We start from the raw sequence: 25,517 nt of genomic DNA on the forward strand, positions 1-25,517 counted from the left end.
AAATGGCTCCATTATTTCGGGTTACAAGCTGAAACAAGAATATGGGCTGGTACAGATTTCTTAATCATTTATCACAATGTCTGAAATTGCTGTTTACACTACATAAACAGGTACTTGAAATAAATATATATCATATTTTCAAGCTAATCCATTGCAGGTGTGAAACTAATTTACAATAACTTAATTGCAATGTTAATGTAAGCCTACTTGTGACACTAATAAAGATTATTATTAAATTTACAGGAGCCTAATTAATATGGCGAATTCACGGACTAGAAGCTATTTGGCTGGAATAGGAGCTAAGAATCAATTTTTAAAAAATAATAAAATAAATAAATAAAATATTCAATGACCCTGACTCCACTCCCCTCTGTGGAAAAGAGTTCCAAAGGTACACAACCCTCTTGGAGAAAAACATTCTTTTCATCTCCGTCCTAAATGGGAGACTGCTTATTTTTAAACTCTGTCCCCTAATTCTATTCTCTCCCATATGGGAGCCATCTTCTTAGCATCCACCCTGTGTACCCTCAGGATGCTAAAAATTTCAATAAGATCACCTCTCTATTTTCTAAACACTAATGGATACAGGCCCAGCCTGTCGAGCCTTCTCTCATAAGATAACCACACCCCAATCCCTGGTATCAGTTGAGTTAATCTCTGAACTGCTTTGAACCGGGCAGCACTTTAGCACAAGTGAATAGCACTGTGGCTTCGCTGCGCCAGGGTCTCAGGTTTGATTCCCTGCAGGGTCGCTGTCTGTGGGGAGTCTGCACGTTCTCACCGTGTCTGCATGGGTTTCCTCCGGGTGCTCCGTGTCCTCCCACGGTCCAGAGACGTGCAGATTGTGTGTATTGGCCATGCTAAATTGCCCTTAGTGACCAAAAAGGTGAGGAGGGTTTATTGGGTTACCGGGAGAGGGTGGAAGTGAGGGCTTAAGTGGGTCGGTGCAGACCCGATGGGTCGAACGGCCTCCTTCAGCACTGTATGTTCTATGTAAATCACTTTGGACTGGCTCCTGGAGAATAAAGTGTCCACTTAAGGGATAGAGCAAAGTATATCTGTAGATGGAGATTTTTGGTCATTTTAAATTTAAATGGGGGCTCTTTTCTGTTGTTTAGAATATACATTGCCGACTGAAAGAGTGTTTAGTTAGTGTTTCTTTTAGTTTGTTTTACAGTAAACGTCTTAAAAGTTGAAATATTGTCGAGCAATTCCATTAAGTTGGTCACTGGGAATTTAAATATATTTTTTAAAGTTATCAATCTCTTTGGGGATCAAAAGAGAATGCAATAACAGAGTTGTGCCATTTCTTTCAGGAAGACCTGCTTACAAGATCTAGCATCTGCATTGCATTGGCAATGACTATTTATGCACCTCTGACTCCTGCCAGGCTAGCACGGGCAAATTTGCACTGCCTTAGCTAACCTGTTTTGGAAATCTTTTGTTTTCTTGTGTTTGGAAAGCTTCCCTGAACATCTTCAGATATATTTGTGAACTTACTCAGGGTCATCAATGCTACCTGTTGCTGTGGTTGTGTATTATATCACAAGCTCCTCAAAAACATCGGTGTTAACATTGGAAGGGATTGGAAAAGCATCGTGGAGGGAGGGAGGAATAGGTAAATCAGGTATGTAAGTCATGGAAAGCTAGTTTCATCACAAGAGCACTAGAATGATAAAAACATGGAAGTTTGCTGCAGTTATGCAGACAATTGAATCTTCTTCCACCGTCCATTCAGGCATTGCATTCCAGATCATAACAACTTGATGCGTCAAATAAATCTCTTCTCTGGGTCTTTCGCCTCCGTTACTTACATTGCTGAACTCCAACTGCAATTCTTAAGTGCTTCTGTCTATTTTTCAGCAAAGTGCAGGTTTCAGTACAAACGCAATTTAAAATGTAATCATATCTTAAGCCTTTTAAATTTACTCAAAACACCTTGAAATCCTGGTTTTAAGTGTGCAGAATTTAAATAATGACCGACATAGATTTTCCAGGATCTGTAACCACGACAGTGGTAGTCAGGAACAATGTACAGGGTTTAAATCAAGTTACAGATATAATCTAGTGGTAGAAACGTGTTGTATGTCTTAAATATTAGCTTCATCCAATACAAACTTACTGTATGGAAGTCAACTGAATGAGGTAAGTGTTCGACGTGTAACACAATGTGCTATGATGTAGGTTTGCATATGTGATTCCACAACGCAGTGAGTTCTCAATTATGGGTAGGGTTTGCAGGGGTAAGGACTTAATGGAGAGAAATAGTCTCTGTGAGGACAATATTCAGGCAAGTTTTCCTTGGCCAGACTTGTATATTGGTTGCAGAATGGAATTGACAGATGCTGGAGAGTGATGCAGCAGCATCATGGGAATCTAACATAAGAACATAAGAACTAGGAGCAGGAGTAGGCCATCTGGCCCCTCGAGCCTGCTCCACCATTCAATGAGATCATGGCTGATCTTTTGTGGACTCAGCTCCACTTTCCGGCCCGAACACCATAACCCTTAATCCCTGTATTCTTAAAAAAACTATCTATCTTTATCTTAAAAACATTTAATGAAGGAGCCTCTACTGCTTCACTGGGCAAGGAATTCCATAGATTCACAACCCTTTGGGTGAAGAAGTTCATCCTAAACTCAATCCTAAATCTACTTCCCCTTATTTTGAGGCTATGCCCCCTAGTTCTGCTTTCACCCGCCAGTGGAAACAACCTGCCCGCATCTATCCTATCTATTCCCTTCATAATTTTATATGTTTCTATAAGATCCCCCCTCATCCTTCTAAATTCCAACGAGTACAGTCCCAGTCTACTCAACCTCTCCTCGTAATCCAACCCCTTCAACTCTGGGATTAACCTAGTGAATCTCCTCTGCACACCCTCCAGTGCCAGTACGTCCTTTCTCAAGTAAGGAGACCAAAACTGAACACAATACTCCAGGTGTGGCCTCACTAACACCTTATACAATTGCAGCAGAACCTCCTTAGTCTTAAACTCCATCCCTCTAGCAATGAAGGACAAAATTCCATTTGCCTTCTTAATCACCTGTTGCACCTGTAAACCAACTTTTTGCGACACATGCACTAGCACACCCAGGTCTCTCTGCACAGCAGCATGTTTTGATATTTTATCATTTAAATAATAATCCCTTTTGCTATTATTCCTACCAAAATGGATAACCTCACATTTGTCAACATTGTATTCCATCTGCCAGACCCTAGCCCATTCACTTAGCCTATCCAAATCCCTCTGCAGACTTCCAGTATCCTCTGCACTTTTTGCTTTACCACTCATCTGCAAATTTGGACACATTGCCCTTGGTCCCCAACTCCAAATCATCAATGTAAATTGTGAACAATTGTGGGCCCAACACTGATCCCTGAGGGACACCACTAGCCACAGATTACCAACCAGAGAAACACCCATGAATCCCCACTCTTTGCTTTCTATTAATTAACCAATCCTCTATCCATGCTACTACTTTCCCCTTAATGCCATGCATCTTTATCTTATGCAGCAGCATTTTGTGCGGCACCTTGTCAAAGGATTTCTGGAAATCCAGATATACCACATCCATTGGCTCCCCGTTATCTACCGCATTGGTAATGTCCTCAAAAAATTCCACTAAATTAGTTAGGCACGACCTGCCCTTTATGAACCCATGCTGCCTCTGCCCAATGGGACAATTTCCATCCCGATGCCTCGCTATTTCTTCCTTGATGATAGATTCCAGCATCTTCCCTACTACCAAACTTAAGCTAACTGGCCTATAATTACCCGCTTTCTGCCTACCTCCTTTTTTAAACAGTGGTGTCAAGTTTGCTAATTTCCAATCCGCCGGGACTACCCCAGAGTCTAGTGAATTTTGGTAAATTATCACTAGTGCATTTGCAATTTCCCTAGCCATCTCTTTTAGTAGTCTGGGATGCATTCCATCAGGGCCAGGAGACTTGTCTACCTTTAACCCCATTAGCTTGCCCATCACTACCTCTTTAGTGATAACAATCCTCTCAAGGTCCTCACCTGTCATAGCCTCATTTCCATCAGTCACTGGCATGTTATTTGTGTCTTCCACTGTGAAGACCGTCCCAAAAAACCTGTTCAGTTCCTCAGCCATTTCCTCATCTCCCATTATTAAATCTCGCTTCTCATCCTCTAAAAGACCAATATTTACCTTAGCCACTCTTTTTTGTTTTATATATTTGTAGAAAATTTTACTGTCTGTTTTTATATTCTGAGCAAGTTTACTCTCATAATTTATCTTACTCTTCTTTATAGCTTTTTTAGTAGCTTTCTGTTGCCCCCTAAAGATTTCCCAGTCCTCTAGTCTCCCACTAATCTTTGCTACTTTGTATGCTTTTTCCTTCAATTTGATACTGTCCCTTATTCCCTTAGATATCCACGGTCGATTTTCCTTCTTTCTACCGTCCTTCCTTTTTGTTGGTATAAACCTTTTCTGAACACTGTGAAAAATCGCTTGGAAGGTTCTCCACTGTTCCTCAACTGTTTCACCATAAAGTCTTTGCTCCCAGTCTACCTTAGCTAGTTCTTCTCTCATCCCATGGTAATCTCTTTTGTTTAAGCACAAAACACTAGTGTTTGATTTTACCTTCTCACCCTCCATCTGTATTTTAAATTCCACCATAAGAAGATATACATTTTAAAATGCAAATGGAATATCATGGAATGACTACAGTGCAGAAGGAGGCCATTCGGCCCATCAAGTCTGCATATGTAAATACAATTTAATCAAGCAAAAGCAACAATAGGAGATGGAACCTATGACATCCTTTGTATTAATTTATTAGTTTTGGCTTACTTGGTAAAATTTTCCTTCCAATTAATCATTTTTGCAAGCAACCTCGTTGTCACTAGTTTTCAAAATTATTAAACTCTTCTCAAGTAAGAAGGTTACAGATTTATCATTCCGAGAGAAACAAAATTGTTTAACTAAAAGGGGTTCTACTCCTCCCGTGCATAGGTTGTTCATTACCAGCAATGCAAGACCATCCAGAGTATTTTGTGTATGTGGTATATCCTAACAATCTCCGCAGGTTACTGGATTTTTTTGTTTACACAGAGCAGATCAATGTTAGCATCTTTAGAATATGTAGTAGAATTCATTTACGTAAATGACATTGGAGTGCTGAACTGGGCTGGGTTTGTTTCTCCTCAAGAATTTGACAGCTGGCCTAGATTTTTGCCAACAACGTTCTTGCCGCTCAGTTTACAAACTTTAGCACCTTTGTCGACTGCAATGGAAACTGTTCTCCCAACGCTACATACACCAATGTTTTTGCTCAAGTTTCAGTGAGAAACTGTAATTGGTTATTCCATTCTGGGGGTCAACCTACTCAAGGGTCTGAATATTTTAGGATGGTGGGGTCTCGTTTCCCCCCCCCCCCCCCCCCCTCACCACCATTTGAAGAGTTGGGGTGTGGGGGCAAATCCCTGCTGACTTCCGAGTGCCCCACAGTCATTTCACGCTCGAATTAGCATGAAATGGCTGCAGGTGGGACTTCTACCTCTCACTCGGCATGAATTCCTGCTTTCCAGGACTTCTCTCCAGTACCTGCAGCGACTGGGCTGCAGTGGATAGAGGAAGAGGTGTAGGTGACGCCTGAGGCTAGGTCCAGGCACTGGGGGCCCAGGTGAGTTTGCGGGGTCCCAGGGTGGGGGGGACAGGGGGGGGGGGGGGGGGCTGGGAAGGCCTTGGGAGGGGGAGGGGTTTGGGTGGGGAAGGTGGGATGTGAAGGGGTGATTGGGTCTTGGGGAGAGGCTGGGATGGAGGGAGGTCCAGGAGCCAATGGATCTTAAGGGAGGCGTGCCCAACTTCAGAAGGGGGCTTCTGATGGAGGAGCCCCCTTCACACCTCGGCCCGTTTTCTCACGGGCCTGGGGACATAGCCCCATTATCAGAGAATTCCGCCCAGACCCAACCTCCCCCCATTTCTAGAAGTACCATTCCTTGCTGGAAGTATTTAACTGGAGGAACAGTGCCATGGTATTGTAGAAGGGTCCCTGTTAGCTTTTATCCCATGCTTCTGCAACACACAACGGGGTTAATTTTGACTTTGTGATAATATAAAATAGGTGATATTGATCCAGCCGCACATTAGACATCTCTCCTCATTTTCATATCATTTGAAATAATTATCTGTTTTCCCAAAGGATAATTTGACTGACTTGGGAACATTGAGGATATTGAAAAGGTCATCACTATGTTGCAAATAAAAGTTAGCTAAGATGTCAAGATCAACGATAGGGAGAAGACTAGTTTCTAACTGATCTTAACATTCATAACAACAAGAACAGCATTCAAAAGTGAGAATTTGGACATCAATTCCTATTATAGCTCACTTGATTCCTGTTGTTCAGTGCACCGTTTCTTTAAGTCCTAGCTAGTCTCTCGTACTAGACAGAAAGAAGATAAATCCAAAACCATGGACAGTCAGATTATACCATTATTTCATGGTTAGAAACTGCAGGATTACTGGATTGTTAAAGAAATACCTTACCTAGAATTTTATTAAATCTAGCATTCAGTTGATATTTGCCTTAGAACTAAAAGAAGTAGCCATAAATGTTAATTATATACCCAAGAAGTGCTAAAGTATTGGATTGCATTTCCAGTGTACCTTTTCTTTGGGCTTGAGTTTCTTCCTTCTTTTAAAAATAAAACATAAAATTCAGTTAATTGATGACTTACAGTCTGCGTGACAAGACCATTTATTGTCCTCTAACGTGTAACCTGGCAGGCAGGAGCAGGTGTATGACCCCGCCGTGTTGATGCAGGTCTGACCACAAGTTCCCAGTCCATTTTCAAAACATTCATCAATGTCTGAAAGATAACATTGACAACACTGTGACATACCAATTTGCAGTGACTCTGACCCACAGTGAAATAATTATCCATTCGACTCACATAGACAGCAGAAATAGTTTAGCCATTGGTACAGTTAGACTGTTTTGTCTGTGACCCAGCACAGTGTTTACATTGTTCATTAGCGAATCATACTTTACAATATTATATCAGTGTTAGAAATCTTATTGTGATCATCATTCGGTCAGAAATATTAAAACATACTTTTATTCACAGTAATTTAAATTTGGAAACATTTTGGATAGTAATTTTGAAGACCATTGTGTTGTATTGTTTAATTCTTTGCTATCTCCCTCATGTTATTTGCTGCTGTGGGTGTAGAAGCACTGGTGTATGATCACTGCTTTATGGTCCTGGATATTTCTGCAGGCTGATTTAAGAAAAGAGGCTGAGAGATATAAGCAAGTTGGAACAGAAATCAGCCTCTGCCTGAGGTGCAAAATGTGCTCGTTGTAAATCGGCAGCTGGCCTTTCACCGTTCCAGCTGTTATTTTCCATTGACTTGGGAAATATTACGAAGATTTTTAATTTCAAGCCAAGTAAAAATGCCAGTAAGACGAGGAAATGAATCTCCGGAAATAGTCGGAACTGTCATTCTCTGAACTTTAATGGAAAGACGATCAGGTGTGGTGAAACTTCAGTTGCCAAGTCATTACGAGCCTGTTTTGTGTTGCTGCTGCAGACCCAATTTCACTGCCACAAAGTAGACTTACTTCAGGACTTGTGAGAAACGTCTTTAAAATGGAGGATCAATGGCAGACAATGACATCCATGATAATAATATAGAGATTCTGGGTGCACAGTGTAGACCTAAGGGGACATAGCCTTTTGTGACTCCAGGGGCAGAATTTTCCAAAAAAGTGACAGTGTAAAGTTTTGACTGAAAACCAGGGTATTTCTCTTCAGAAACACAGCCAGGTTTTCTGACCAGATCTTCTGACACTTTGAATCAGGGGCGGATTTCTGTCACTCTAGAAAGGGGGCCTGTTAGAGCCAGCAAGACTGGCTCCACGGAGATCGGGGCGCCATCTTTAAAAAGTGCCTCGATCTGTGAGAAAAGGGATCTCTCCCCCATCCCCCCCATGGCCATGAAGGACCCCCCAACAAGGTTCGGGGAAAAATCCCCACCATGGAGGTATCAGGGGCAACCTTCCCCCTCTACCTACCCTTGTGCGTTTGTCGGCATGCACCCCTCTCGCCCCCCCCCCCCACTACACATAAGGGGAATCCCCCTCCCCCAATGGAGGAAGGTTATCCCCTGGCAATGCCCCCTGGCATTGCCCACCTTATTGCACACCTCAGTGCCATTTGGCAGTGCCCCAGCACTTCGCCCTGGCACTGCCCCAGTTTGCCAGGGGCAGTGCACAGCCTTGATTCTCAGCCCCAGAACCTCCAGGCACCTCGGCACGGTCATCGAACAGAAACTAGTTGTGAATTCACATCAGCCTGATGTCACTGGGTGGGGGCAGGGGGGAGCATTCCACAGGGACAGATACTATGGCATAAAGCTGTTTAATGGATTTTAAATCAATGTTAATTTATGGAAATCAGGTGGGGAGAATATCTTAAACTGAGATCTCAGTCTGGCTTTCTCGCGTGATTTAGTGGCCATAATGGGATTTGCATCCGCAGCTGACGAACCCCCCAAAAGTTCAGGTCCTAGATATTTTAATATTGTTATGAATACATTTACATGTTACTGTGTATTCCACAGACCCACAAATGACAGTCATGGTGCAGGATTCTCCGTTCCTAAGACATAGGGCGCGATCTTGCCAAAAGGGAACAAAGTTCCATAGCGAACGCATTCATCTGTGTATTTCCCGGAACTCGCATTGGCTATTCAATGCTACTCATGTTGATAATGGGCCAAAACAGGAAACGTGCGGCCAGGGCCACACATAGCCCCGTTTTTTACAACGGGGAGCTCTGCTCACCAGAACTGCGCATTGCAGCGAGAGATCGTGACGGCATTTAAAAATGGCGCCCCCATCTCCGAGGCCCATTAAAAAAAAAGCCCGACCTCGCCCCAGCCAGAAAGCAACATGGGAGGGTCACTGTCCTCCCCCTCACACCCCTCCCACATGGGCAACCCCGGCCCAATCGCACATGCGCACAAAATGCCATCTTGGCAGTGCGAACCTGGCACCATGGCTGTGCCACACCAGCTGGCAGTTTCATCCAGGCAGTGCCAAGGTGGCACTGCTAGGATGCCAGGCTGGAACTGCCAGGATACCCAGGTGGCACCATCAGTGCCAGAGCGCCACCCGGCCCAAAGGGCCTGCAGCTGGGGGCTTCTGATTCCTTGGTGACCCCCACGTTCCGTAGGTCCCCGTTTGTGGGACCTGTACTGAATGGCGCTCGCCCGAGGTCTCCAAGGTGAAGGGGTTGAATCCCAAAGCCTCAGGTACCTTGGAAATCTGCATTTTAGAGTAAAGGCTGGATTCACCTGCCCTGCCTACCGCAAGAACGCCATGGGCAAGTCGCGTACACTGGAGAACTCCATTGACCTCGGGTGGGATTCCCCGATTGCAGGGTGAACGTGGCCGGAGAATCCCGCCCTAAGGCTAGCTGCCTCAGTCTAATATGCAGATTAGCCACAAACAGTGGGTGGGATTCTCTTTGCAAGTCTTGCGAGACTATGTTGAATCTCGCGAGGCGTTGCGAGCTGGGTGGTTCCCGGGAGTGGGGTCTCCCAGCTTTCACTAGCCACGTTGCGCTGCAACGAGCTGCTTTTCCGACACAGCGTGGCTGAAAGGTCGTGCTCTAAGTCTTGACACCGGAGAAGGATTCATGGACTTCTAGCACACCCGGACTGAATCAGTGACCATTGAGTGGCTAGCACCAGGGCCACGAGGAACCCAACCAATTCCAATGAAAAATGGTGCCTGATTCGCCAGGTCCATGATTGACACTCAGGAGCTGACAAGCTGCAGCTGCATATACAGACTTCACTCCCCACACACACCATCCCAGCCAGAAGATGGCACTGGTTGCAGCCATCCCATTGATGGGTCGGCTGGGGCCAGAGGGCTCCTGGGGGGTAGCCTGGGTGGATACCCATATGACCCATGGCAGTCAGTGGGCAGTCAGCAGCGTGTGCAGCTGCATGGCTGCCTTGCTGGCTGTGGCAACACTGGCTCAAATAAATACCTTTTGCTAAAACTTGAAGAATGTGTTTTACAACACGTTTCAATAGAAATAAGGGCAGCACGGTGGCGCAGTGGGTTAGCCCTGCTGCCTCACGGCGCCGAGGTCCCAGGTTCGATCCTGGTTCTGGGTCACCGTCCATGTGGAGTTTGCACATTCTCCTCGTGTCTGCGTGGGTTTCGCACCCACAACCCAAAGATGTGCAGGGTAGGTGGATTGGCCACGCTAAATTGCCCCTTAATTGGAAAAAATGAATTGGGTACTCTAAAAAAAAATTTAAAAAGAAATGAATGTTAAAGCCTGAGTTAGGTTCCTTTGGACGTCTCTCGTTCAGGGAAAAAGAATGTGCAAGTTGAATATTGTATTTTACATGTGCAGCATTGTATATTCTGAACTGAAATAACTTGCAAAATTAAAGAAATCTATAAACATAAAATAAATATTGTACGAATTCAAATTAGATAACATTCCCCAGTCTCTATTAAGCACTCGGGTGACTTGCTTCTGCTCTGCCTCGATGGGTTCTGAGAAGGCTGATAAGTCCAGTGCGCAGTTTTCAGATTCCACCACACGTGGGCAGGTGTTGTCTGGAAGATCAGTCAGATGAGTTGCTTGGATGTTTTCATACTTTTCCTGCCGCTTTGACTTAGCTTCTGCATGTTTCCGATTAAGTCTCTCTATGTTTGTTATCTTCCCAAATGAACCTTCTCCCTTTTCGGCCAGTCACCATGAGTTGGTGAAACTGTTTTCACCCTTTCAGGGATGTTTTGATGACATCCCGGAAGCATTTCAGTGGAGGTGGCTTTCAGTGATTTCACACCTCAGTGCTGGTGTTTGGAAAGATCTGGCTGCTGCACTGCCTTTCGTGCCACTGGATTTGGAAGATCATTTGAAGACACTGCTGGTGGTGCTGTTAGGTGTCTGGTGTGGTGACCTTCGTCTCAGGTTTGAGATCCTGGTCCTCTTCTTCTGAGAAGCCCAATGACTGAAGTTGGAGTGATTTTGATTATGAATTAAAGGCTGGGTGCTATAGCCAGCTCCTGGTGGGGTTAATGGGCTGAAGGGCCAGGATTGTCAATGACCTTGAAGAACTGATCCAAGGGCTGTTGGATGGTTTTCTTTTGTAACTCCCTGTAAATCTCTCTGCAGCAGTCAATGCCATCATTGATCACCTGTTTACTTTGGTACTGCATTCTCTGTTTGGGTCATCCTCTGTGAAGATTTCTGTTGCTTCTCCCATGAGTTGGAAAGCTCTTGATAGCCATTTGTTGACAAAACACAAGGTGGTGGGGTTTCCGCGCAGTCTTCTTCACCTTGTTAACTTACGAGCTTTGTTAATTTTTCATTGGACAACTCCTATCCTTGCAATTGCACCACATCCGCTTCATCCACTTCATGAAAGCTAGCCTCCCTTGTCAAGGCGATGAACCTCAGGGACAGCATTGTGAGATTCTCCGTGGTCACTGACACAATTGGGTCACAATCTCTGCCACAAGCCGTTCAGGCACGATGACGTGAGGCCATCCAATTAATCATATTGTCGATGCCTTTGAAGATGTAGCCACACCAAATTCCCTGACTGTTGATGCATTCTGACTATCGGCTGCCTTGATGAGCTGGGAGAAGGTATGGCATAGTTGGTAAACTTTGAAAGCTGCTATTGTTCCCTGATCCATGGGCTGTAGCAATGCGGTTGTATTTGGTGATAGGAAAATTCATCAAGGCTGACAGGATGGCCTGAACAATTATCCAAGAGAAGCAATATCTTGAAGGCAAGATTCTCTCTGGCACAATCTACCCTCCTGGCAGGGATGGCATACAGAGGAAACCATTCTTGAAAGAGTGCCCGTTCATCCAGGCTTTCTTACTTGAATACCAAACTAAGCACAGACACTCCTCGGAATAACCCCCCAATGCCTGTGGTGTCTTTGACTGGTACACCACGAAGGGTTTAAAAGTAAAATCTCCTGCCGCATTTCCACCAAGGAGAACATTCAGGTGGTCTTTGGCAGCTTTAAATCCTGGTGCTGTCATCTCCTCTTCCAAAATGTACATTCTCTGTGATATAGACATAGAATCCCTTCACTGCAGAGGAGACCATTTGGCCCATCAGGTCTGCGCCGACCCTCTGAAAGGGCACCCTATCTAGGCTCACTCCCATGCCATTTCCCCATAACCCCACCTAACCTGCACAACTTTGGACACTAAGGGGCAATTTAGCCTGGCCAATCCACCTAACCTGCACATCTTTGGACTGTGGGAGGAAGCTAGAGTATCTGGGGCAACCCAGGCAGACATGGGGAGAACATGCAAACTCCACACAGACAGGCACCCAAGGCCAGAATTGAACCTGGGTCCCTGGCACTGTGAGGCAACAGTGCTAATCACTGTCCCACCATGCCATACCATGTTTCCAAAAAAGCACCATCTCATCAACATTAAAAACCTGTTTTGGTGAGTAGCCACCTTCTTTAAAGGCAGTCTTCAATGACAGGGATTTCATCAGCCTCTTCTACATCAGCATTAGATGCTTTCAAAAACACCAATGCAAAGTACTTATTTAGTACCTCAGCCATGCCTTCTGCTTCCACTCCTGCTGCATTCGGAAAAAGTAATGATTTTCTAAAAGTGGCTGCAGTTCACAGAGATAACTTGGGTTGAAACCTCTTTTTAAAAAAGCACAAACAATGGATTATTCCAATACTTACCTCTCCAGCCTCCCATCTTCCATGTTCTGCAAAAGTCAGGCCATCAGAAATTCAGTTGCCTGTACCTTAACCTGCACCATGTCCCTCTCATCCATCATCCCTGTGTGGCTTCCTGGTCCACCAAGGTCTCGATCTTACTTCTCATCTCTTGTGTTGAAATATCCCCATGGTCTCAGTCTTCCCTAACTCTGTAACCCACGCCTCCATACAACTATGCAAGAATTCTGTATTCTTTCAACACTAGCCCCTTGTGGATTCCCCAGGCCCTTCACTGCAGCATTGGCTTCAGCTATTGTGACACAAAATTCTGCAATTAAGTCCCTAAATCTTCCTGAATATCTCTCCACCTCCCTCTCCTTCTTTCAGATGCTCCTTGAAAACTCATCACCTGTCCTAATAGCTCTTTCTTTAGATACGTATTAATTTCTGTCTGATTAGTCTCATATGAAGAGCCTTGAGCCATTTTCCTACAATAAATGTGCAATATAAATGCTGGTTCTTGCACAGATATTTTTCGTTGGTGAGGAGGAAACCAATAAGGATAAGGAAATGAGTAAGGCAATCCAACACAAGAATGACGGATGATTTTACCGGGGATGAAGCTTCTTGCTGAGATGTGCATTTGCAAAATTAGCTCAATAATGCACATCTGTACAAATGCAGTTGCAAGTACATCTGGTAAGGGCCATTAACTGTCCCACCATAACATATGTACAGTGTGCATGTGTTAAAGGAGATTGTGCAGCAACTAAGTTGTCTTTTTTCAACTTCATAAACATTGACCGGAATTCTCCGGCCGTTGGGATTCTCTTTTCCTGCTGGCAGCACACCCCCCACCTACGGGTTTCCCAGAGGGATGGGCCAGCTTGAATGGGAATCCCATTGACAAGCGAACGGCGCACCGCCGAAGCTACAGGGCTGGGGAGTCCAACCCAGCATAGCTGACAAATGCCAGAATGGCATGGTGGCACAGTGGTTAGCACTGCCACCTCACAGCGCCAGGGACCCGGGTTCGATTCCAACCTTCATCACTGTGTGGAGTTTGCACATTCTCCCCATAACCCCATAACCGGGTCCTCCGGTTTCCTCCCACAGTCCAAAGATGTGTAGGTTAGTTGGATTAGCCATGCTAAATTGTCCCTTAATGTCCAACGATGTGCAGGTTAGGTCGGGTTATGGGGTCAGGGCGAGGGAATAAGCCTAAGTAGGGTACTCTTTCAGAGGGTCAGTGCAGCTTGATTGGCCAAATGCCCTCCTTCAGCACTGTAGGAATTCTATGATTCTAATGTTTGCAGGTGAAAACTCAAAACGATCGAGACCCTCGATGTGTGAGCAGTCTAACAAAAGTTATACAAATGGGCGAAGCATTGGTTCACTGAAAATGTCAGTAGCAATTCTATTTTCTGATTTCACAAGAGCTTCACCTCATCAGACACCAGGTGTGATATGTGCAACACTATGACTTGGCATCTCGACAGGCAGTAAACACCTTTACAAATCTTCACTCCATTTCTCAGCCTTGTCTGAGTCGTCGATGTCAGGCTTAGCCTTTCTCCTTGATGACACACTGTTACCTGATTTCAATTGCAGAAATAAAACACATACCAGGACAGATCAAGTCGTAATTATACACCAGAAAGATGCAAAGACAACACATTGAAGCATTGCTCAGCTCGAAACAGGTTCTGCCTACATCTGTAGGTAGTTATTAGCGCTGCCCACATTACTACTGACTCACCTTACTGTCACTCTGTGTGATCTGTGGCTTACTGTTGTTTATTGTTGATACAGCAAAACAAATGAGTTGTTGGAAAAAAATGTCTTGCTCATTTATCAACTGTCGAATGACTTTAAAGCTGTGACTCAGGAGTAGAGTTGCCTCTTTTAAATACATATCAGATAACACCTTCATATTTACTTTTACTTACATTTGCCATAATTCAAAAAATCTGAAACTTTCGGTGCAATTGGAAAATTGCACTGGAAATGTGCTTGAAATTGCTCTTTTCACTAAAATTCATTGCATAGTCATAAACATAGGGGGCGATTTTGAGCGCGCACTCTCCGTCCGTGAGAAAATGGCCAGAGGCTCAAAACTTGGAGAGAATCAAAAATTGCAATTCTCTCTGGCGTGATTGGGATTTGCAGTGTTGACCCCCCACCTCCAGTGGAGTGGTATGACTCACGCCACGGGAGCCTGGGAACCTCATTTTCTTACATTAGCGTGTCATGAGTGAGCACTCTCTCCACAACTTTGCCCCTCACGGCATATTCACCGGACGTTGGCGTGATGTCGCACTGGCATCATTTGCAACAGATCATGAACGTGAACATGGCAGCCTCACCTCCGAGAGTTGAATTCCTGCCTCATGAGGAATGGAGACCCTCTCACTTGGAGAAGCACAACTGAACTGTAAGTAGAACCCCACACTCAGGCAGTACCCTGAAGACCAATGGCTTAAGCTCTATTGAATTTCTATTCAACTTTTCACGGGACGTTTGTCTGTCAGGAATTAGTGTGCAGGGCTGTGAAATGGGAGAATGAGGGTGCCCTCTAAGTTTGTACATTGTCATGCTAATTGCAGGCTTCGCTCTAATCAGGTGTGCCTCATCTGCTGCACAAGGCAGTAATCTGCCTGGTCACCCTTCATTGAGAAGTCAATTGTGCCAATGAAATCTGCACAGCTGAAGTTCAGTGCCACGGATTGGAGTTCCAAACACCCTCCGAGCCCTTTTGCACTGCAGAGAGGCGTTTCCTGTATGGGGTGTTGCTGCACACCCTTCACCCTCCCATCCATCACTGGGACATATCTTGCCGCAATTTGTTGCCAACCAGCGGTAGAGATTCCCACTGGAGGTTCCTCTATGGAGTCGTCGTCCCCCCCCCCCCATTAATCCCAGGGACCTGGGGTTGTATGCAGAAGTCCCATACAACTGGAGACTGCATCGGTACACAAACTCCCATGATGCCTGCATTTTTGCGACCTTGCGGAGTACGTGGACCATGGATATGTAAGTTGTCTTAAGCTGCACCCCTTTTCAGTTTCTTGAAAAACCTTGGGCTGGATTCACCGTTTTTTGAGTTTAAGTGCTGACATCGGCGTGGGAACTGTAGCATTTTACGAAGTCAAAATCGGCGGCAAGCCCTCACCGATCCTGCGACCGGTGAGGGGCTGGCTGTTGCGCAGGGTAAAACTCCCGCCGTCCACGATATAAACGGCTGGAGAATGACTGGGTCTGTGGTCGCGCTGCGCACGGCGATGACCTGCAGCGATTGCGCCATAAAACATGGCGCCGGGCATACGTGGACTCGACCTGCCAAATACTGTGCTCCTGGCCAGCGCCCACCAGTCCCCCCAGCCCTCACGGAAGCCCTCCGGCCAACAACACGGCTCCTGGCCGACTGTGGCGGCGCCGAATACAATCCGCAGCCACCACGCCGGGTTCTCCACCGCTGAGACCCCCCCCCCCCCGTCCGCGCAGTTGGGAACTCGGCCTATCGGGGGAGGGCCTTTAGGTGACGCACCAACACCATTCCAATGGCCTGCAGCGTGCGACGCGGTGACGCCATTTTGGAGGGTTGGAAGATAGAAAACCGACATCAAACCAGCCTGTGGCTGTTCCGGGAGCAGCACCACAAAGGCTGGTTCATCGCTGGAGACAGTGGAGGCTCAGGGATTCGGATGTCTGCCATCCTATCAGTCGGAGATACAGTGACGGAGAAGACTGTGCCTGCCCTGGGGGATGATAGTTCACATAGGATGGGAGGACACCCGCTGCCCAGGGCCCTTAAAGTGCCAGCTGCTTTGAACCTCTACGCAAGTGGCTTGTTTCAGGGTGGCACCGATGATCTGTGTGGCATCTCCCCCGCCCCCCCAACACGATTTGGGTGTGGATGAGATTCTCCGCCCAATTGCCGATTACGATATCGGTGTCGGTCAACGGTCAATCCTGCCCCTTTTGTTGCAGTTTTGCTTGCACTTCAGCCCGACATTCCTCCAGCACCCAGGGAAGAGAGGGGCGGGGAAGGATGAGGATCTCCTTGTGAACCTGCTCCTGGGTCTGACTAAACCTGCCGTAAACAGGTCTAGGCAGAAGATGACCGAGGGGATTGCCCAACCCGACTGTCTGCCCCTCTTCCGCGGCTGCATTTGCAACTGGGCGTCTCTGGAGAGAGAGCATGCTGTGTCCACAGGCACCATCGAGGCATTCTGTGTCCGGTGGGCACCGCAACGTCTGGGCTTTTTTCTTGACCCTTTTAATCACATTTCAATTTAATGTTTTAAGACTCAATTGTGTTTTGTTTTTATTTAAGTCAGTATCCCTTTAAGGGGCTGTCCCTGTTACTTTGTCCCTCAGTTTGTTTAATTTAGTTTATTTGGTTCAATTAAAATAGTTGAGTGCCAAGCATTGAACCCCAATGCCCATACAAGAGTTAACATCACACTGGAGACACTGATATGAAGCTCAGTGCAGGGCTTCATGGTGAAACCTATCATCACTCACCCCGTTATAAATCATGACAGGATGCAGATGTGGGTCCCATGCATCCACTCAATAATCCTAATCACTACCGCAAAGTTTTCAGGGGAGGTGGGGGGTGGGCGCGGTGATGTACCATTAATCCACTGCTAGACGATGAGAGCGAGAGAATATAGGCTTTATTACACAAGAACATGCCTGCCTGAGATCGCTGTAACAACTGAGTGCTGCCCACAGGCAGCCGGTCTATATACTGTCCGGGGGAGAGGCAAAGCCCACCAGGGTTCCAGTACACTAGCAGCACGGTAGCATCGTGGATAGCACAATTGCTTCACAGCTCCAGGGTCCCAGGTTCGATTCCGGCTTGGGTCACTGTCTGTGCGGAGTCTGCACATCCTCCCCGTGTGTGCATGGGTTTCCTCCGGGTGCTCCGGTTTCCTCCCACAGTCCAAAGATGTGCAGGTTAGGTGGATTGGCCATGATAAATTGCCCTTAGTGTCAAAAATTGCCCTGAGTGTTCGGTGGGGTTACTGGGTTATGGGTATAGGGTGGAGGCGTTGATCTTGGGTGGGGTGCTCTTTCCAGGAGCCGGAGCAGACTCAATGGGCCGAATGGCCTCCTTCTGCACTGTAAATTCTATGATATATCTATGATACACTACAGGGAAGACAAACAAACGGTCGTGAGGGGTCTCGTTCGTGGCGGTGCAGAGGAGCGATCTAATGGAGTGGAGCGCTTCGGGGAGGATTTCCTGCCAGCGGGGAATCGGGAGGCTTCAAGACCGAAGGGCAAGAAGGACGGCCTTCCATACCGTCGCGTTCTCCCTCTCCACCTGCCCGTTTCCCTGTGGGTTGTAGCTCGTAGTCCTGCTTGAGGCGATGCCCTTACTGAACAGGTACTGACGCAGCTTATCGCTCATGAACGAGGTGCCCCGGTCACTGTGGACGGATGCAGGGAAACCAAACAGGGTGAAGATGCTGTGCAGTGCCTTTATAATAGTGGCCGAGGTTATGTCGGGGCATGGGATAGCGAAGGGGAAGCGGGAGTATTCGTCAATGACGGTCAGGAAGTATATATTCCGGTTGGTGGATGGGAGGGGCCCTTTGAAGTCGATGCTGAGGCGCTCAAAGGGCCGGGAGGCCTTTACCAGGTGGGCCTTGTCTGGCCGGTAGAAGTGCGGTTTGCACACCGCACAGACTTGGCAGTCCCTGGTCATGGCCCTGGCCTCCGTGGAGGGGTAGGGCAGGTTGCGGGCTTTAATAAAGTGTATTTTGCCCTGTTGTGCGTTGTCAAACATAAAGGCAACTGACCGTTGGTCAGTGATGAGGGTGAATCTCCTACCGGCTAGGTAGTGCCTCCAATGCCGCACAGCTTCCACAATGACTTGCACTTCCTTCTTGACAGAGGAGTGTCGAATCTCGGAGGCGTGGAGGGTTCTCGAAAAGAAGGCTACTGGCCTGCCCGCCTGGTTGAGGGTGGCGGCCAGGGCGACGTCTGACGTATCGCTCTCTGGAAAGGGATGGACTCGTCCACCGCGTGTATCACGTCTTTGGCAATATCGGCCTTGATGCGGCTGAAGGCCGTGCGGGCCTCAGCCGTCAGGGGGAATATAGTGGCTTTGATAAGTGGCCGGGCTTTGTCCGCATAGTTGGGGACCCACTGGGCATAGTAGGAAAAGAGACCCAGGCAGCGTTTGAGGGCGTGGAGGCTGTGGGGAAAGGGAAGTACTATGAGGGGGTGCATGCGGTCGGGCCCTAGGACCCCGTTTTCCATGACTTAGCCGAGGATGGCTAGCCGGGTTGTGCGGAAAACACACTTCTCTTTGTTATATGTGAGGTTGAGGGATTGGGCGTCCTGGAGGAACCTCTGGAGGTTGGCTTGTGGTCCTGCTGATCATGGCCGCAGATGGTAACATTGTCCAAGTACGGGTATGTAGCCCACAGCCCGTACTGGTCCACCATTCAGTCCATCGTTCTCTGGAAAACCGAGACCCCCATTAGTGACACCGAACGGGACCCTGAGGAAGTGGAAGAGTCGGCCGGCTGCTTCAAAAGCAGTCTAGTGGCGGTCTTCCAGGCGGATCAGGAGCTGGTGGTAGGCAGACTTCAAATCTACCGTGGAGAATACCCGGTACTGTGCGATCTTGTTGACCATCTCCGCTATGCGGGGGAGGGGGTACGCATCCAGTTGCGTGAACCGATTAATGGTCTGGCTATAGTCCACAACCATCCGATTCTTTTCCCCGGTCCTGACAGCCACCACTTGTGCTCTCCAGGGGCTGTTGCTGGCCTCGATGACCCCCTCCCTCAAGAGTCGCTGGACCTCCGACTTGATAAAAATCATGTCTTGGGCACTGTACCGCCTGCTCCTGGTGGCGACGGGCTTACAGTCGGGGGTGAGGTTCGCGAAGAGCGAAGGGGGGGTAACCTTAAGGGTCGCTAGGCTACATACAGTAGGGGGGGGTAGGGGTCCGCCGAATTTTAGGGTCAGGCTTCGGTGACTGCATTGGAAGTCGAGTCCAAGCAGTAGCGGGGCGCAGAGGTGAGGGAGGACATGCAGTTTAAAATGGGCGTACTCAGCGCCCTGTATCGCGAGGTTCGAATGGGATCCGGAGGCAAGGGAGATTGTCTGGGACGCGGGGTAGATGTGGGGGGAGCAGCACCTTACCGTGTCGGGGTGGACGAAGCCCTCTGTGCTCCCGGAGTCGAAAAGACAGGGGGTCTCATGCCCATTGACCCGGACGGCCATCATTGAGTTCTTCAGGTGTTTTGGCCGCGACTGGTCGAGGGTGACTGCACCGAGCTGCGGGTAGTCTGCGTGGTCGGAGGTATCGGGGTCGCAACATGGCGGCCCCCACTGGTCGCACGTGTCGGGCTGGGTCGAAGATGGCGACCAATATGGCCACCCCCACGGATCGCACGTGTCGGGCTGAGTTGAAGGTGGTGGCCCCCACGAATTGCACAAGGCGGATGACGCGTCTGAAGGGGCCAGTACCGGCAGGCACGCAGCCACATTGTGGGGTCTGCGGGCCTGTGAGTCCGTGGGTCGGGCCTGGTATGCTTTCGACTTTGGGGCTTTGGATCGGGCCAGACAGCCTCTGGCGAAATGTCCCTTTTTGCCACAGTTGCTGCATGTCGCGGTGCGGGCTGGGCAACGCTGCCGGGGGTGTTGGCCCTGACCGCAGAAGTAGCAAGGCGGTCCCCCGGGCTGAACGGGCAGCCGCGCGGCACAGGCCTGAGACGTAGTCGGGTCTGGTGACGGCCGCGTCTGTGGTGCCCACTAGGGGTTCGCTGGGTCTGCCAGGAACACGCTGAGGCTCTGGTAGGCCCCCTCTAACTAGGTGGCTAGTTTTACCGTGTCCTGTCGGTCAGTGGTCCCGTTTTCCAGCAGCCGCTGCTGGAAGTAGTTAGACTGGACCCCAGCCATGTAGGTGTCCCGGATCATCTGCTACATGTGCTCGTCGGCCTTCACATCCCTGCAGTTGCAGTTGCGGGCGAGTAGGGTCAGGCTCTCCAGATACTCGTCCAGCGATTCCCCGGCGCGTTGTCGGGGGGTAGTGAGGTGGTGCCGCACGAACACTTTGTTCACAGACTTCACGAACTGTCTCTTTAGAATCGCAACCGCAGCGTCGTACGTGGCTGCGTCCTGGATTGTCCCCGAGATTCGGTGGTCACCGGGCGTGGAGGAGGCGCAGCTTGAGAGCGTCGGAGGGAGGCGTTGCAGAGGAGTCGTGGTAGGCCTCAAAACAGCGGAGCCAGTGGGAGAAGATTTCCTTAGCTTCCGCTGCTCATGCGTCGAGTTCCAATTTATCAGGCTTCAGAACAGTTTCCATGGTGATGCCTTTGTGTAATAAATTGATGTACCATTAATCCACTGCTAGTCGATGAGAGCGAGAGAGCATAAGCTTTATTACACAAGAACTTGCCTGCCTGAGATCGTTGTAACAACTGCGCGCCGCCCACAGACGGCCGGTCTACACACCGTCTCTGGCTCTGCCCACCAGGATTTCACTACACTACATGGAAGAGGGATCATATTACAGTACTCCACAGACAACTTATTCTGGTGAATACATTCACCACACGCGGGTTTTCGGAAATGTCAGGAGAAATGTGCCAGCAAAATTCTCAGTGGCCCAGGGGGCTAATTCTGTTCGAGTTTAGGGGGACAGGTGTGGAGATATGCCAGTGTGAGGGGGAGGGTGGGAAACTCAGTGGAGAGACCTCACTAAAGGGGAATGAGTGGAGGTCCCGGAGGAGTGGAGGGCTGAGGTCAGGGCTTTCTCAGGAATCCTCGCTGCTCACTTTGATGTTCTTCTCTTTCTTCTTCTGGAGAATCGTGAAGCCTGTCGAGTTGAAGTTTCTACTACTAGCGATAGAGCAGCAGCAGAGACAGAGTTATGCTGGGGCATGTGGCCAGGACCATCTGAAGAAGGGGAGACTGGGCCCGTGGCTGTTCCGGGAGCAGCACCACAGAGGCTGGTTCACTGCTGGAAACAGTAGAGGCCAAGGGATTCAGATGTCTGCCATTCTATCAGTCGATGTCGGAGATACAGTGACGGAGAAGACTGTGCCTGCCCTGGGGGACGATGGTTCACGTAGGATGGGAGGACATCCACTGCCCATAGCCCTTAAAGTGCCAGCTGCTCTGAACCTCTACGCAAGTGGCTTGTTTCAGGGTAGCACCGATGATCTGTGTAGCATCTCCCAGTCAGCCACGCACAAATGTATTAGGGAGGTGACAGGCGCCCTTTATGAGAGGGCTCTCAAGTATATCAATCCAACCTATATACTATATACATCACAATTGAGGCTGATCAGTGAGGAAAGATATTATCTTGGCCAATTTTATTCTGCTAATTGTCCCCACTATTGGTAGCAAAGCAATAGGGAGCTTGGCTACCATAGACATGCACAGAAGTATTGCTTTTAGAGCAGTTTCTCTACAATTAAAACAAAAACGATATTCAGTCAAAAGACAAAAACTATGTGGGTGTACACATTGGGTTTCCCAGTCTGCAATGCTTTCATTTGGAGCGATTAGAAATCAGGGCCTGATCCTGCTTTATCCTTGGCTTTTGCTTTCTTTGTGCAACTGGAAAGACGTCTTTATCCTAAGGGGTTGACCTACGGCCCGTCGGTTATCATGAACATTACTCCCTGTTGATCATGTTGTTACTTTCTTGACGCTGTCTTTTTTTCTACAGGGACTGTAAAATAAGGGTGTGGTGGCCTCAACAGTTGGTTATCCTGATTTAGCAAATGGGAATGAGGGACGCGATCCTCCGACCCCCCATCGGGTCGGAGAATCGCTGGGGGCTTGCGTGAATCCCACCCTCGCCGTGTCCCAAATTCTCCGCCACCAGAGATTAGGCGGGGGCGGGAATCGCGCCGGTCGGCGGGCCCACCCACGGCGATTCTCCGGCCCGCGATGGGCCGAAGTCCAGCCGCAGTCAACCCTCTCCAGCCGGCGTGGATTAAACCACCTTTTGAACGGCGGGACAAGGTGGCGCGGGCACGCTCTGGGGTCCTGGGGGGGGCGCGGGGCGATCAGGCCCCTGGGGGTGCCCCCACAGTGGCCTGGCCCGCGATCGGGGCCCACCGATCTGCGGGCGGGCCTGTGCCGTGGGGGCACTCTTTTTCTTCCGCCTTCGCCATGGTCTTCACTATGGCGGAGGCGGAAGAGACCCCCTCCCCTGCGCATGCGCGGGGATAACGTTAGCAGCCGCTGACGCTCCCGCGCATGTGCCGCCCGGCGAAGACCTTTCGGCGTCGGCTGGCGTGGCGCCAAAGGCCTTTCCTGCCAGCCGGTGGAGCGGAAACCACTCCACCGCGGGCCTAGCCCCTCAAGGTGAGGGCTTGGCCCCTCAAGGTGCGGAGACTTTCGCACCTTTGGGGCGGCCCGACGCCGGAGTGGTTCCCGCCACTCCATCACGCCGGATCCCATGGCCCACCGGGTAGGGGAGAATCCCACCCCAGATCTGTGCACTGTTTCACTCCTAATTGTAATTATGCCTTACAGGGTCATATAATCCTTGTGATTGGGGGAAGGGGGTGTTCTTCGTTGTCACCCGCTGTCTCGTTTAAAGGAAGATGAGCCGGAGCGGGGAGAGGGGCGGTAGGTTGGAGTTGGGTGGGTTAGTTCATCCTCACTGTGATTGAGGATAGTCCCCCCCAGTTAGAGCTGATCCGTTTACAAATGTGAGGTAATGCATTTTGGAAGGTCTAATGCAGGTAGGGAATATACAGTGAATGGTAGAACCCTCAAGAGTATTGAAAGTCAAAGAGATCTAGGAGTACAGGTCCACAGGTCATTGAAAGGGGCAACACAGGTGGAGAAGGTAGTCAAGAAGGCATACGGCATGCTTGCCTTCATTGGCCGGGGCATTGAGTATAAGAATTGGCAAGTCATGTTGCAGCTGTATAGAACCTTAGTTTGGCCACACTTGGAGTATAGTGTTCAATTCTGGTCGCCACACTACCAGAAGGATGTGGAGGCTTTAGAGAGGGTGCAGAAGAGATTTACCAGAATGTTGCCTGGTATGGAGGGCATAAGCTATGAGGAGCGATTGAATAAACTCGGTTTGTTCTCACTGGAACGAAGGAGGTTGAGGGGCGACCTGATAGAGGTATACAAAATTATGAGGGGCATAGACAGAGTGGATAGTCAGAGGCTTTTCCCCAGGGTAGAGGGGTCAATTACTAGGCGGCATAGGTTTAAGGTGAGAGGGGCAAGGTTTAGAGTAGATGTACGAGGCAAGTTTTTTACGCAGAGGGTAGTGGGTGCCTGGAACTCACTACCGGAGGAGGTAGTGGAAGCAGGGACGATAGGGACATTTAAGGGGCATCTTGACAAATATATGAATAGGATGGGAATAGAAGGATACGGACCCAGGAAGTGTAGAAGATTGTAGTTTAGTCGGGCAGTATGGTCGGCACGGGCTTGGAGGGCCGAAGGGCCTGTTCCTGTGCTGTACATTTCTTTGTTCTTTGTTTGTTTGTTTCAGGTTTTGTTTTTCTTTTAGATTTGAATTGAAGCTTGTCTGTTATTTGAGTAGGCTGAAGTGGGATTGGTATTGGTGGCTGGGGTTGAGGATGAGAGTGATCCTGGGTATCCTTTATATGACGGTGGGTTCTGGAGAGTCAGTTGGGTGCCCCCTTCCCTGAGAGTTTCTTTTTTCCTTTTTGTACCTGGGCAAGCATTGTGCTGCTCCTGGTCCCGGTGTGGCCTGATGGAGTGGGTGGGGGTTCTCAGATGGTGTTACCTGATTTGGGGATTATCAAATTAAGTTGCACATTTAGCTTTCCTGGATGAACCGTTAACAATGGCTGAAAGAACCATTTGTTTTACTGTCACGCTGATTGTCTCATACAAATCATTACATTTCAATTACATTTTTGATCTGGAGTGATAAAGGATGCCAAGTTTGAGGTGGGGTCTGATGTGTTATATGAGTTGGTTTAACACTGACTGTAACTGGATGCAGTAAGACGAGAAACAGGCTTCCGACACAGGAGACGGTTCAACACTGTTTTATTGAACCTGCTGATTGCTGTACATAATCTGCTGTGGGTTGACACTCTATTAATCTAAACTGATAACCTCTGTCTGGCTTGACCAGACTGGTTCTCTGTCACATGGACACGGTGCTCACTGCACTGTGCACCCTGACTATCTCTGTAGCTGTATCCAGTGAGAAGAGACAGTCTTGATGCCTCGTGTGTTTTATAGTGGTGGTGTCCCCTGCAGTGTCCTGTCTGGTGATTGGTTATTCTGTGTCCTGTGTGTTTATTGGTTATTCTGTGTGTCAGTCATTGCCTGTCTGTATCTCATTGTATACATGGGTGGATATTATGACATCTCCCCTTTTTGAAATAATTTTTTTTTTTAATGTGGCTGTATATACGTGTATGACTGTACAAATGGTGAGTGAATGAACATATGTACATGGGAAGGTGTCTAGCGTGCAGATACAGAGCAAACTGAAGAAAATTTACAGGATTCAGGTCTATAGATTCAGTCTTTGTGGTTGGCAACGGATTCTTGTCGATCGCCTCAGAGGTGGAGGGGGGACGCCGGCACCTGGACAGGCGGGCTTGCTGCCAGATTGGTGGCCTCATGGTGCGAGATGTCCGGATGAGGCATGATGACATGCGGAAAAGTGCAGTCAGGTAGTGGGCAGGCAACTTTGCGCAGTGCCTTCCTGTTGCGCCGTAGAATGGAGCCATCAGCCATTTGAACAACGAAAGACCTGGGGGCAGCCTGTCTTACGACAACAGCTGGGGTTGACCAG

The 25,517-nt window shown here is 48.5% G+C and overlaps 1 protein-coding gene across 6 annotated transcripts in view; it reads right to left on the bottom strand.

Annotated features, from left to right (window-relative positions):
- egf (epidermal growth factor) overlaps positions 1–25,517 on the bottom strand; it is a 207,226-nt gene that overhangs the window by 160,988 nt on the left and 20,721 nt on the right. For all 6 annotated transcript variants that reach the window (XM_072495907.1, XM_072495908.1, XM_072495903.1 and 3 more), the window contains exon 2: positions 6,711–6,842. In XM_072495907.1, the coding sequence (XP_072352008.1) occupies positions 6,711–6,842 (132 nt within the window). The remainder of the gene's footprint in view (positions 1–6,710; positions 6,843–25,517) is intronic.

This window comes from Scyliorhinus torazame, chromosome 3 (genome assembly GCF_047496885.1).
Source record: "Scyliorhinus torazame isolate Kashiwa2021f chromosome 3, sScyTor2.1, whole genome shotgun sequence".
NCBI lineage: Eukaryota > Metazoa > Chordata > Chondrichthyes > Carcharhiniformes > Scyliorhinidae > Scyliorhinus > Scyliorhinus torazame.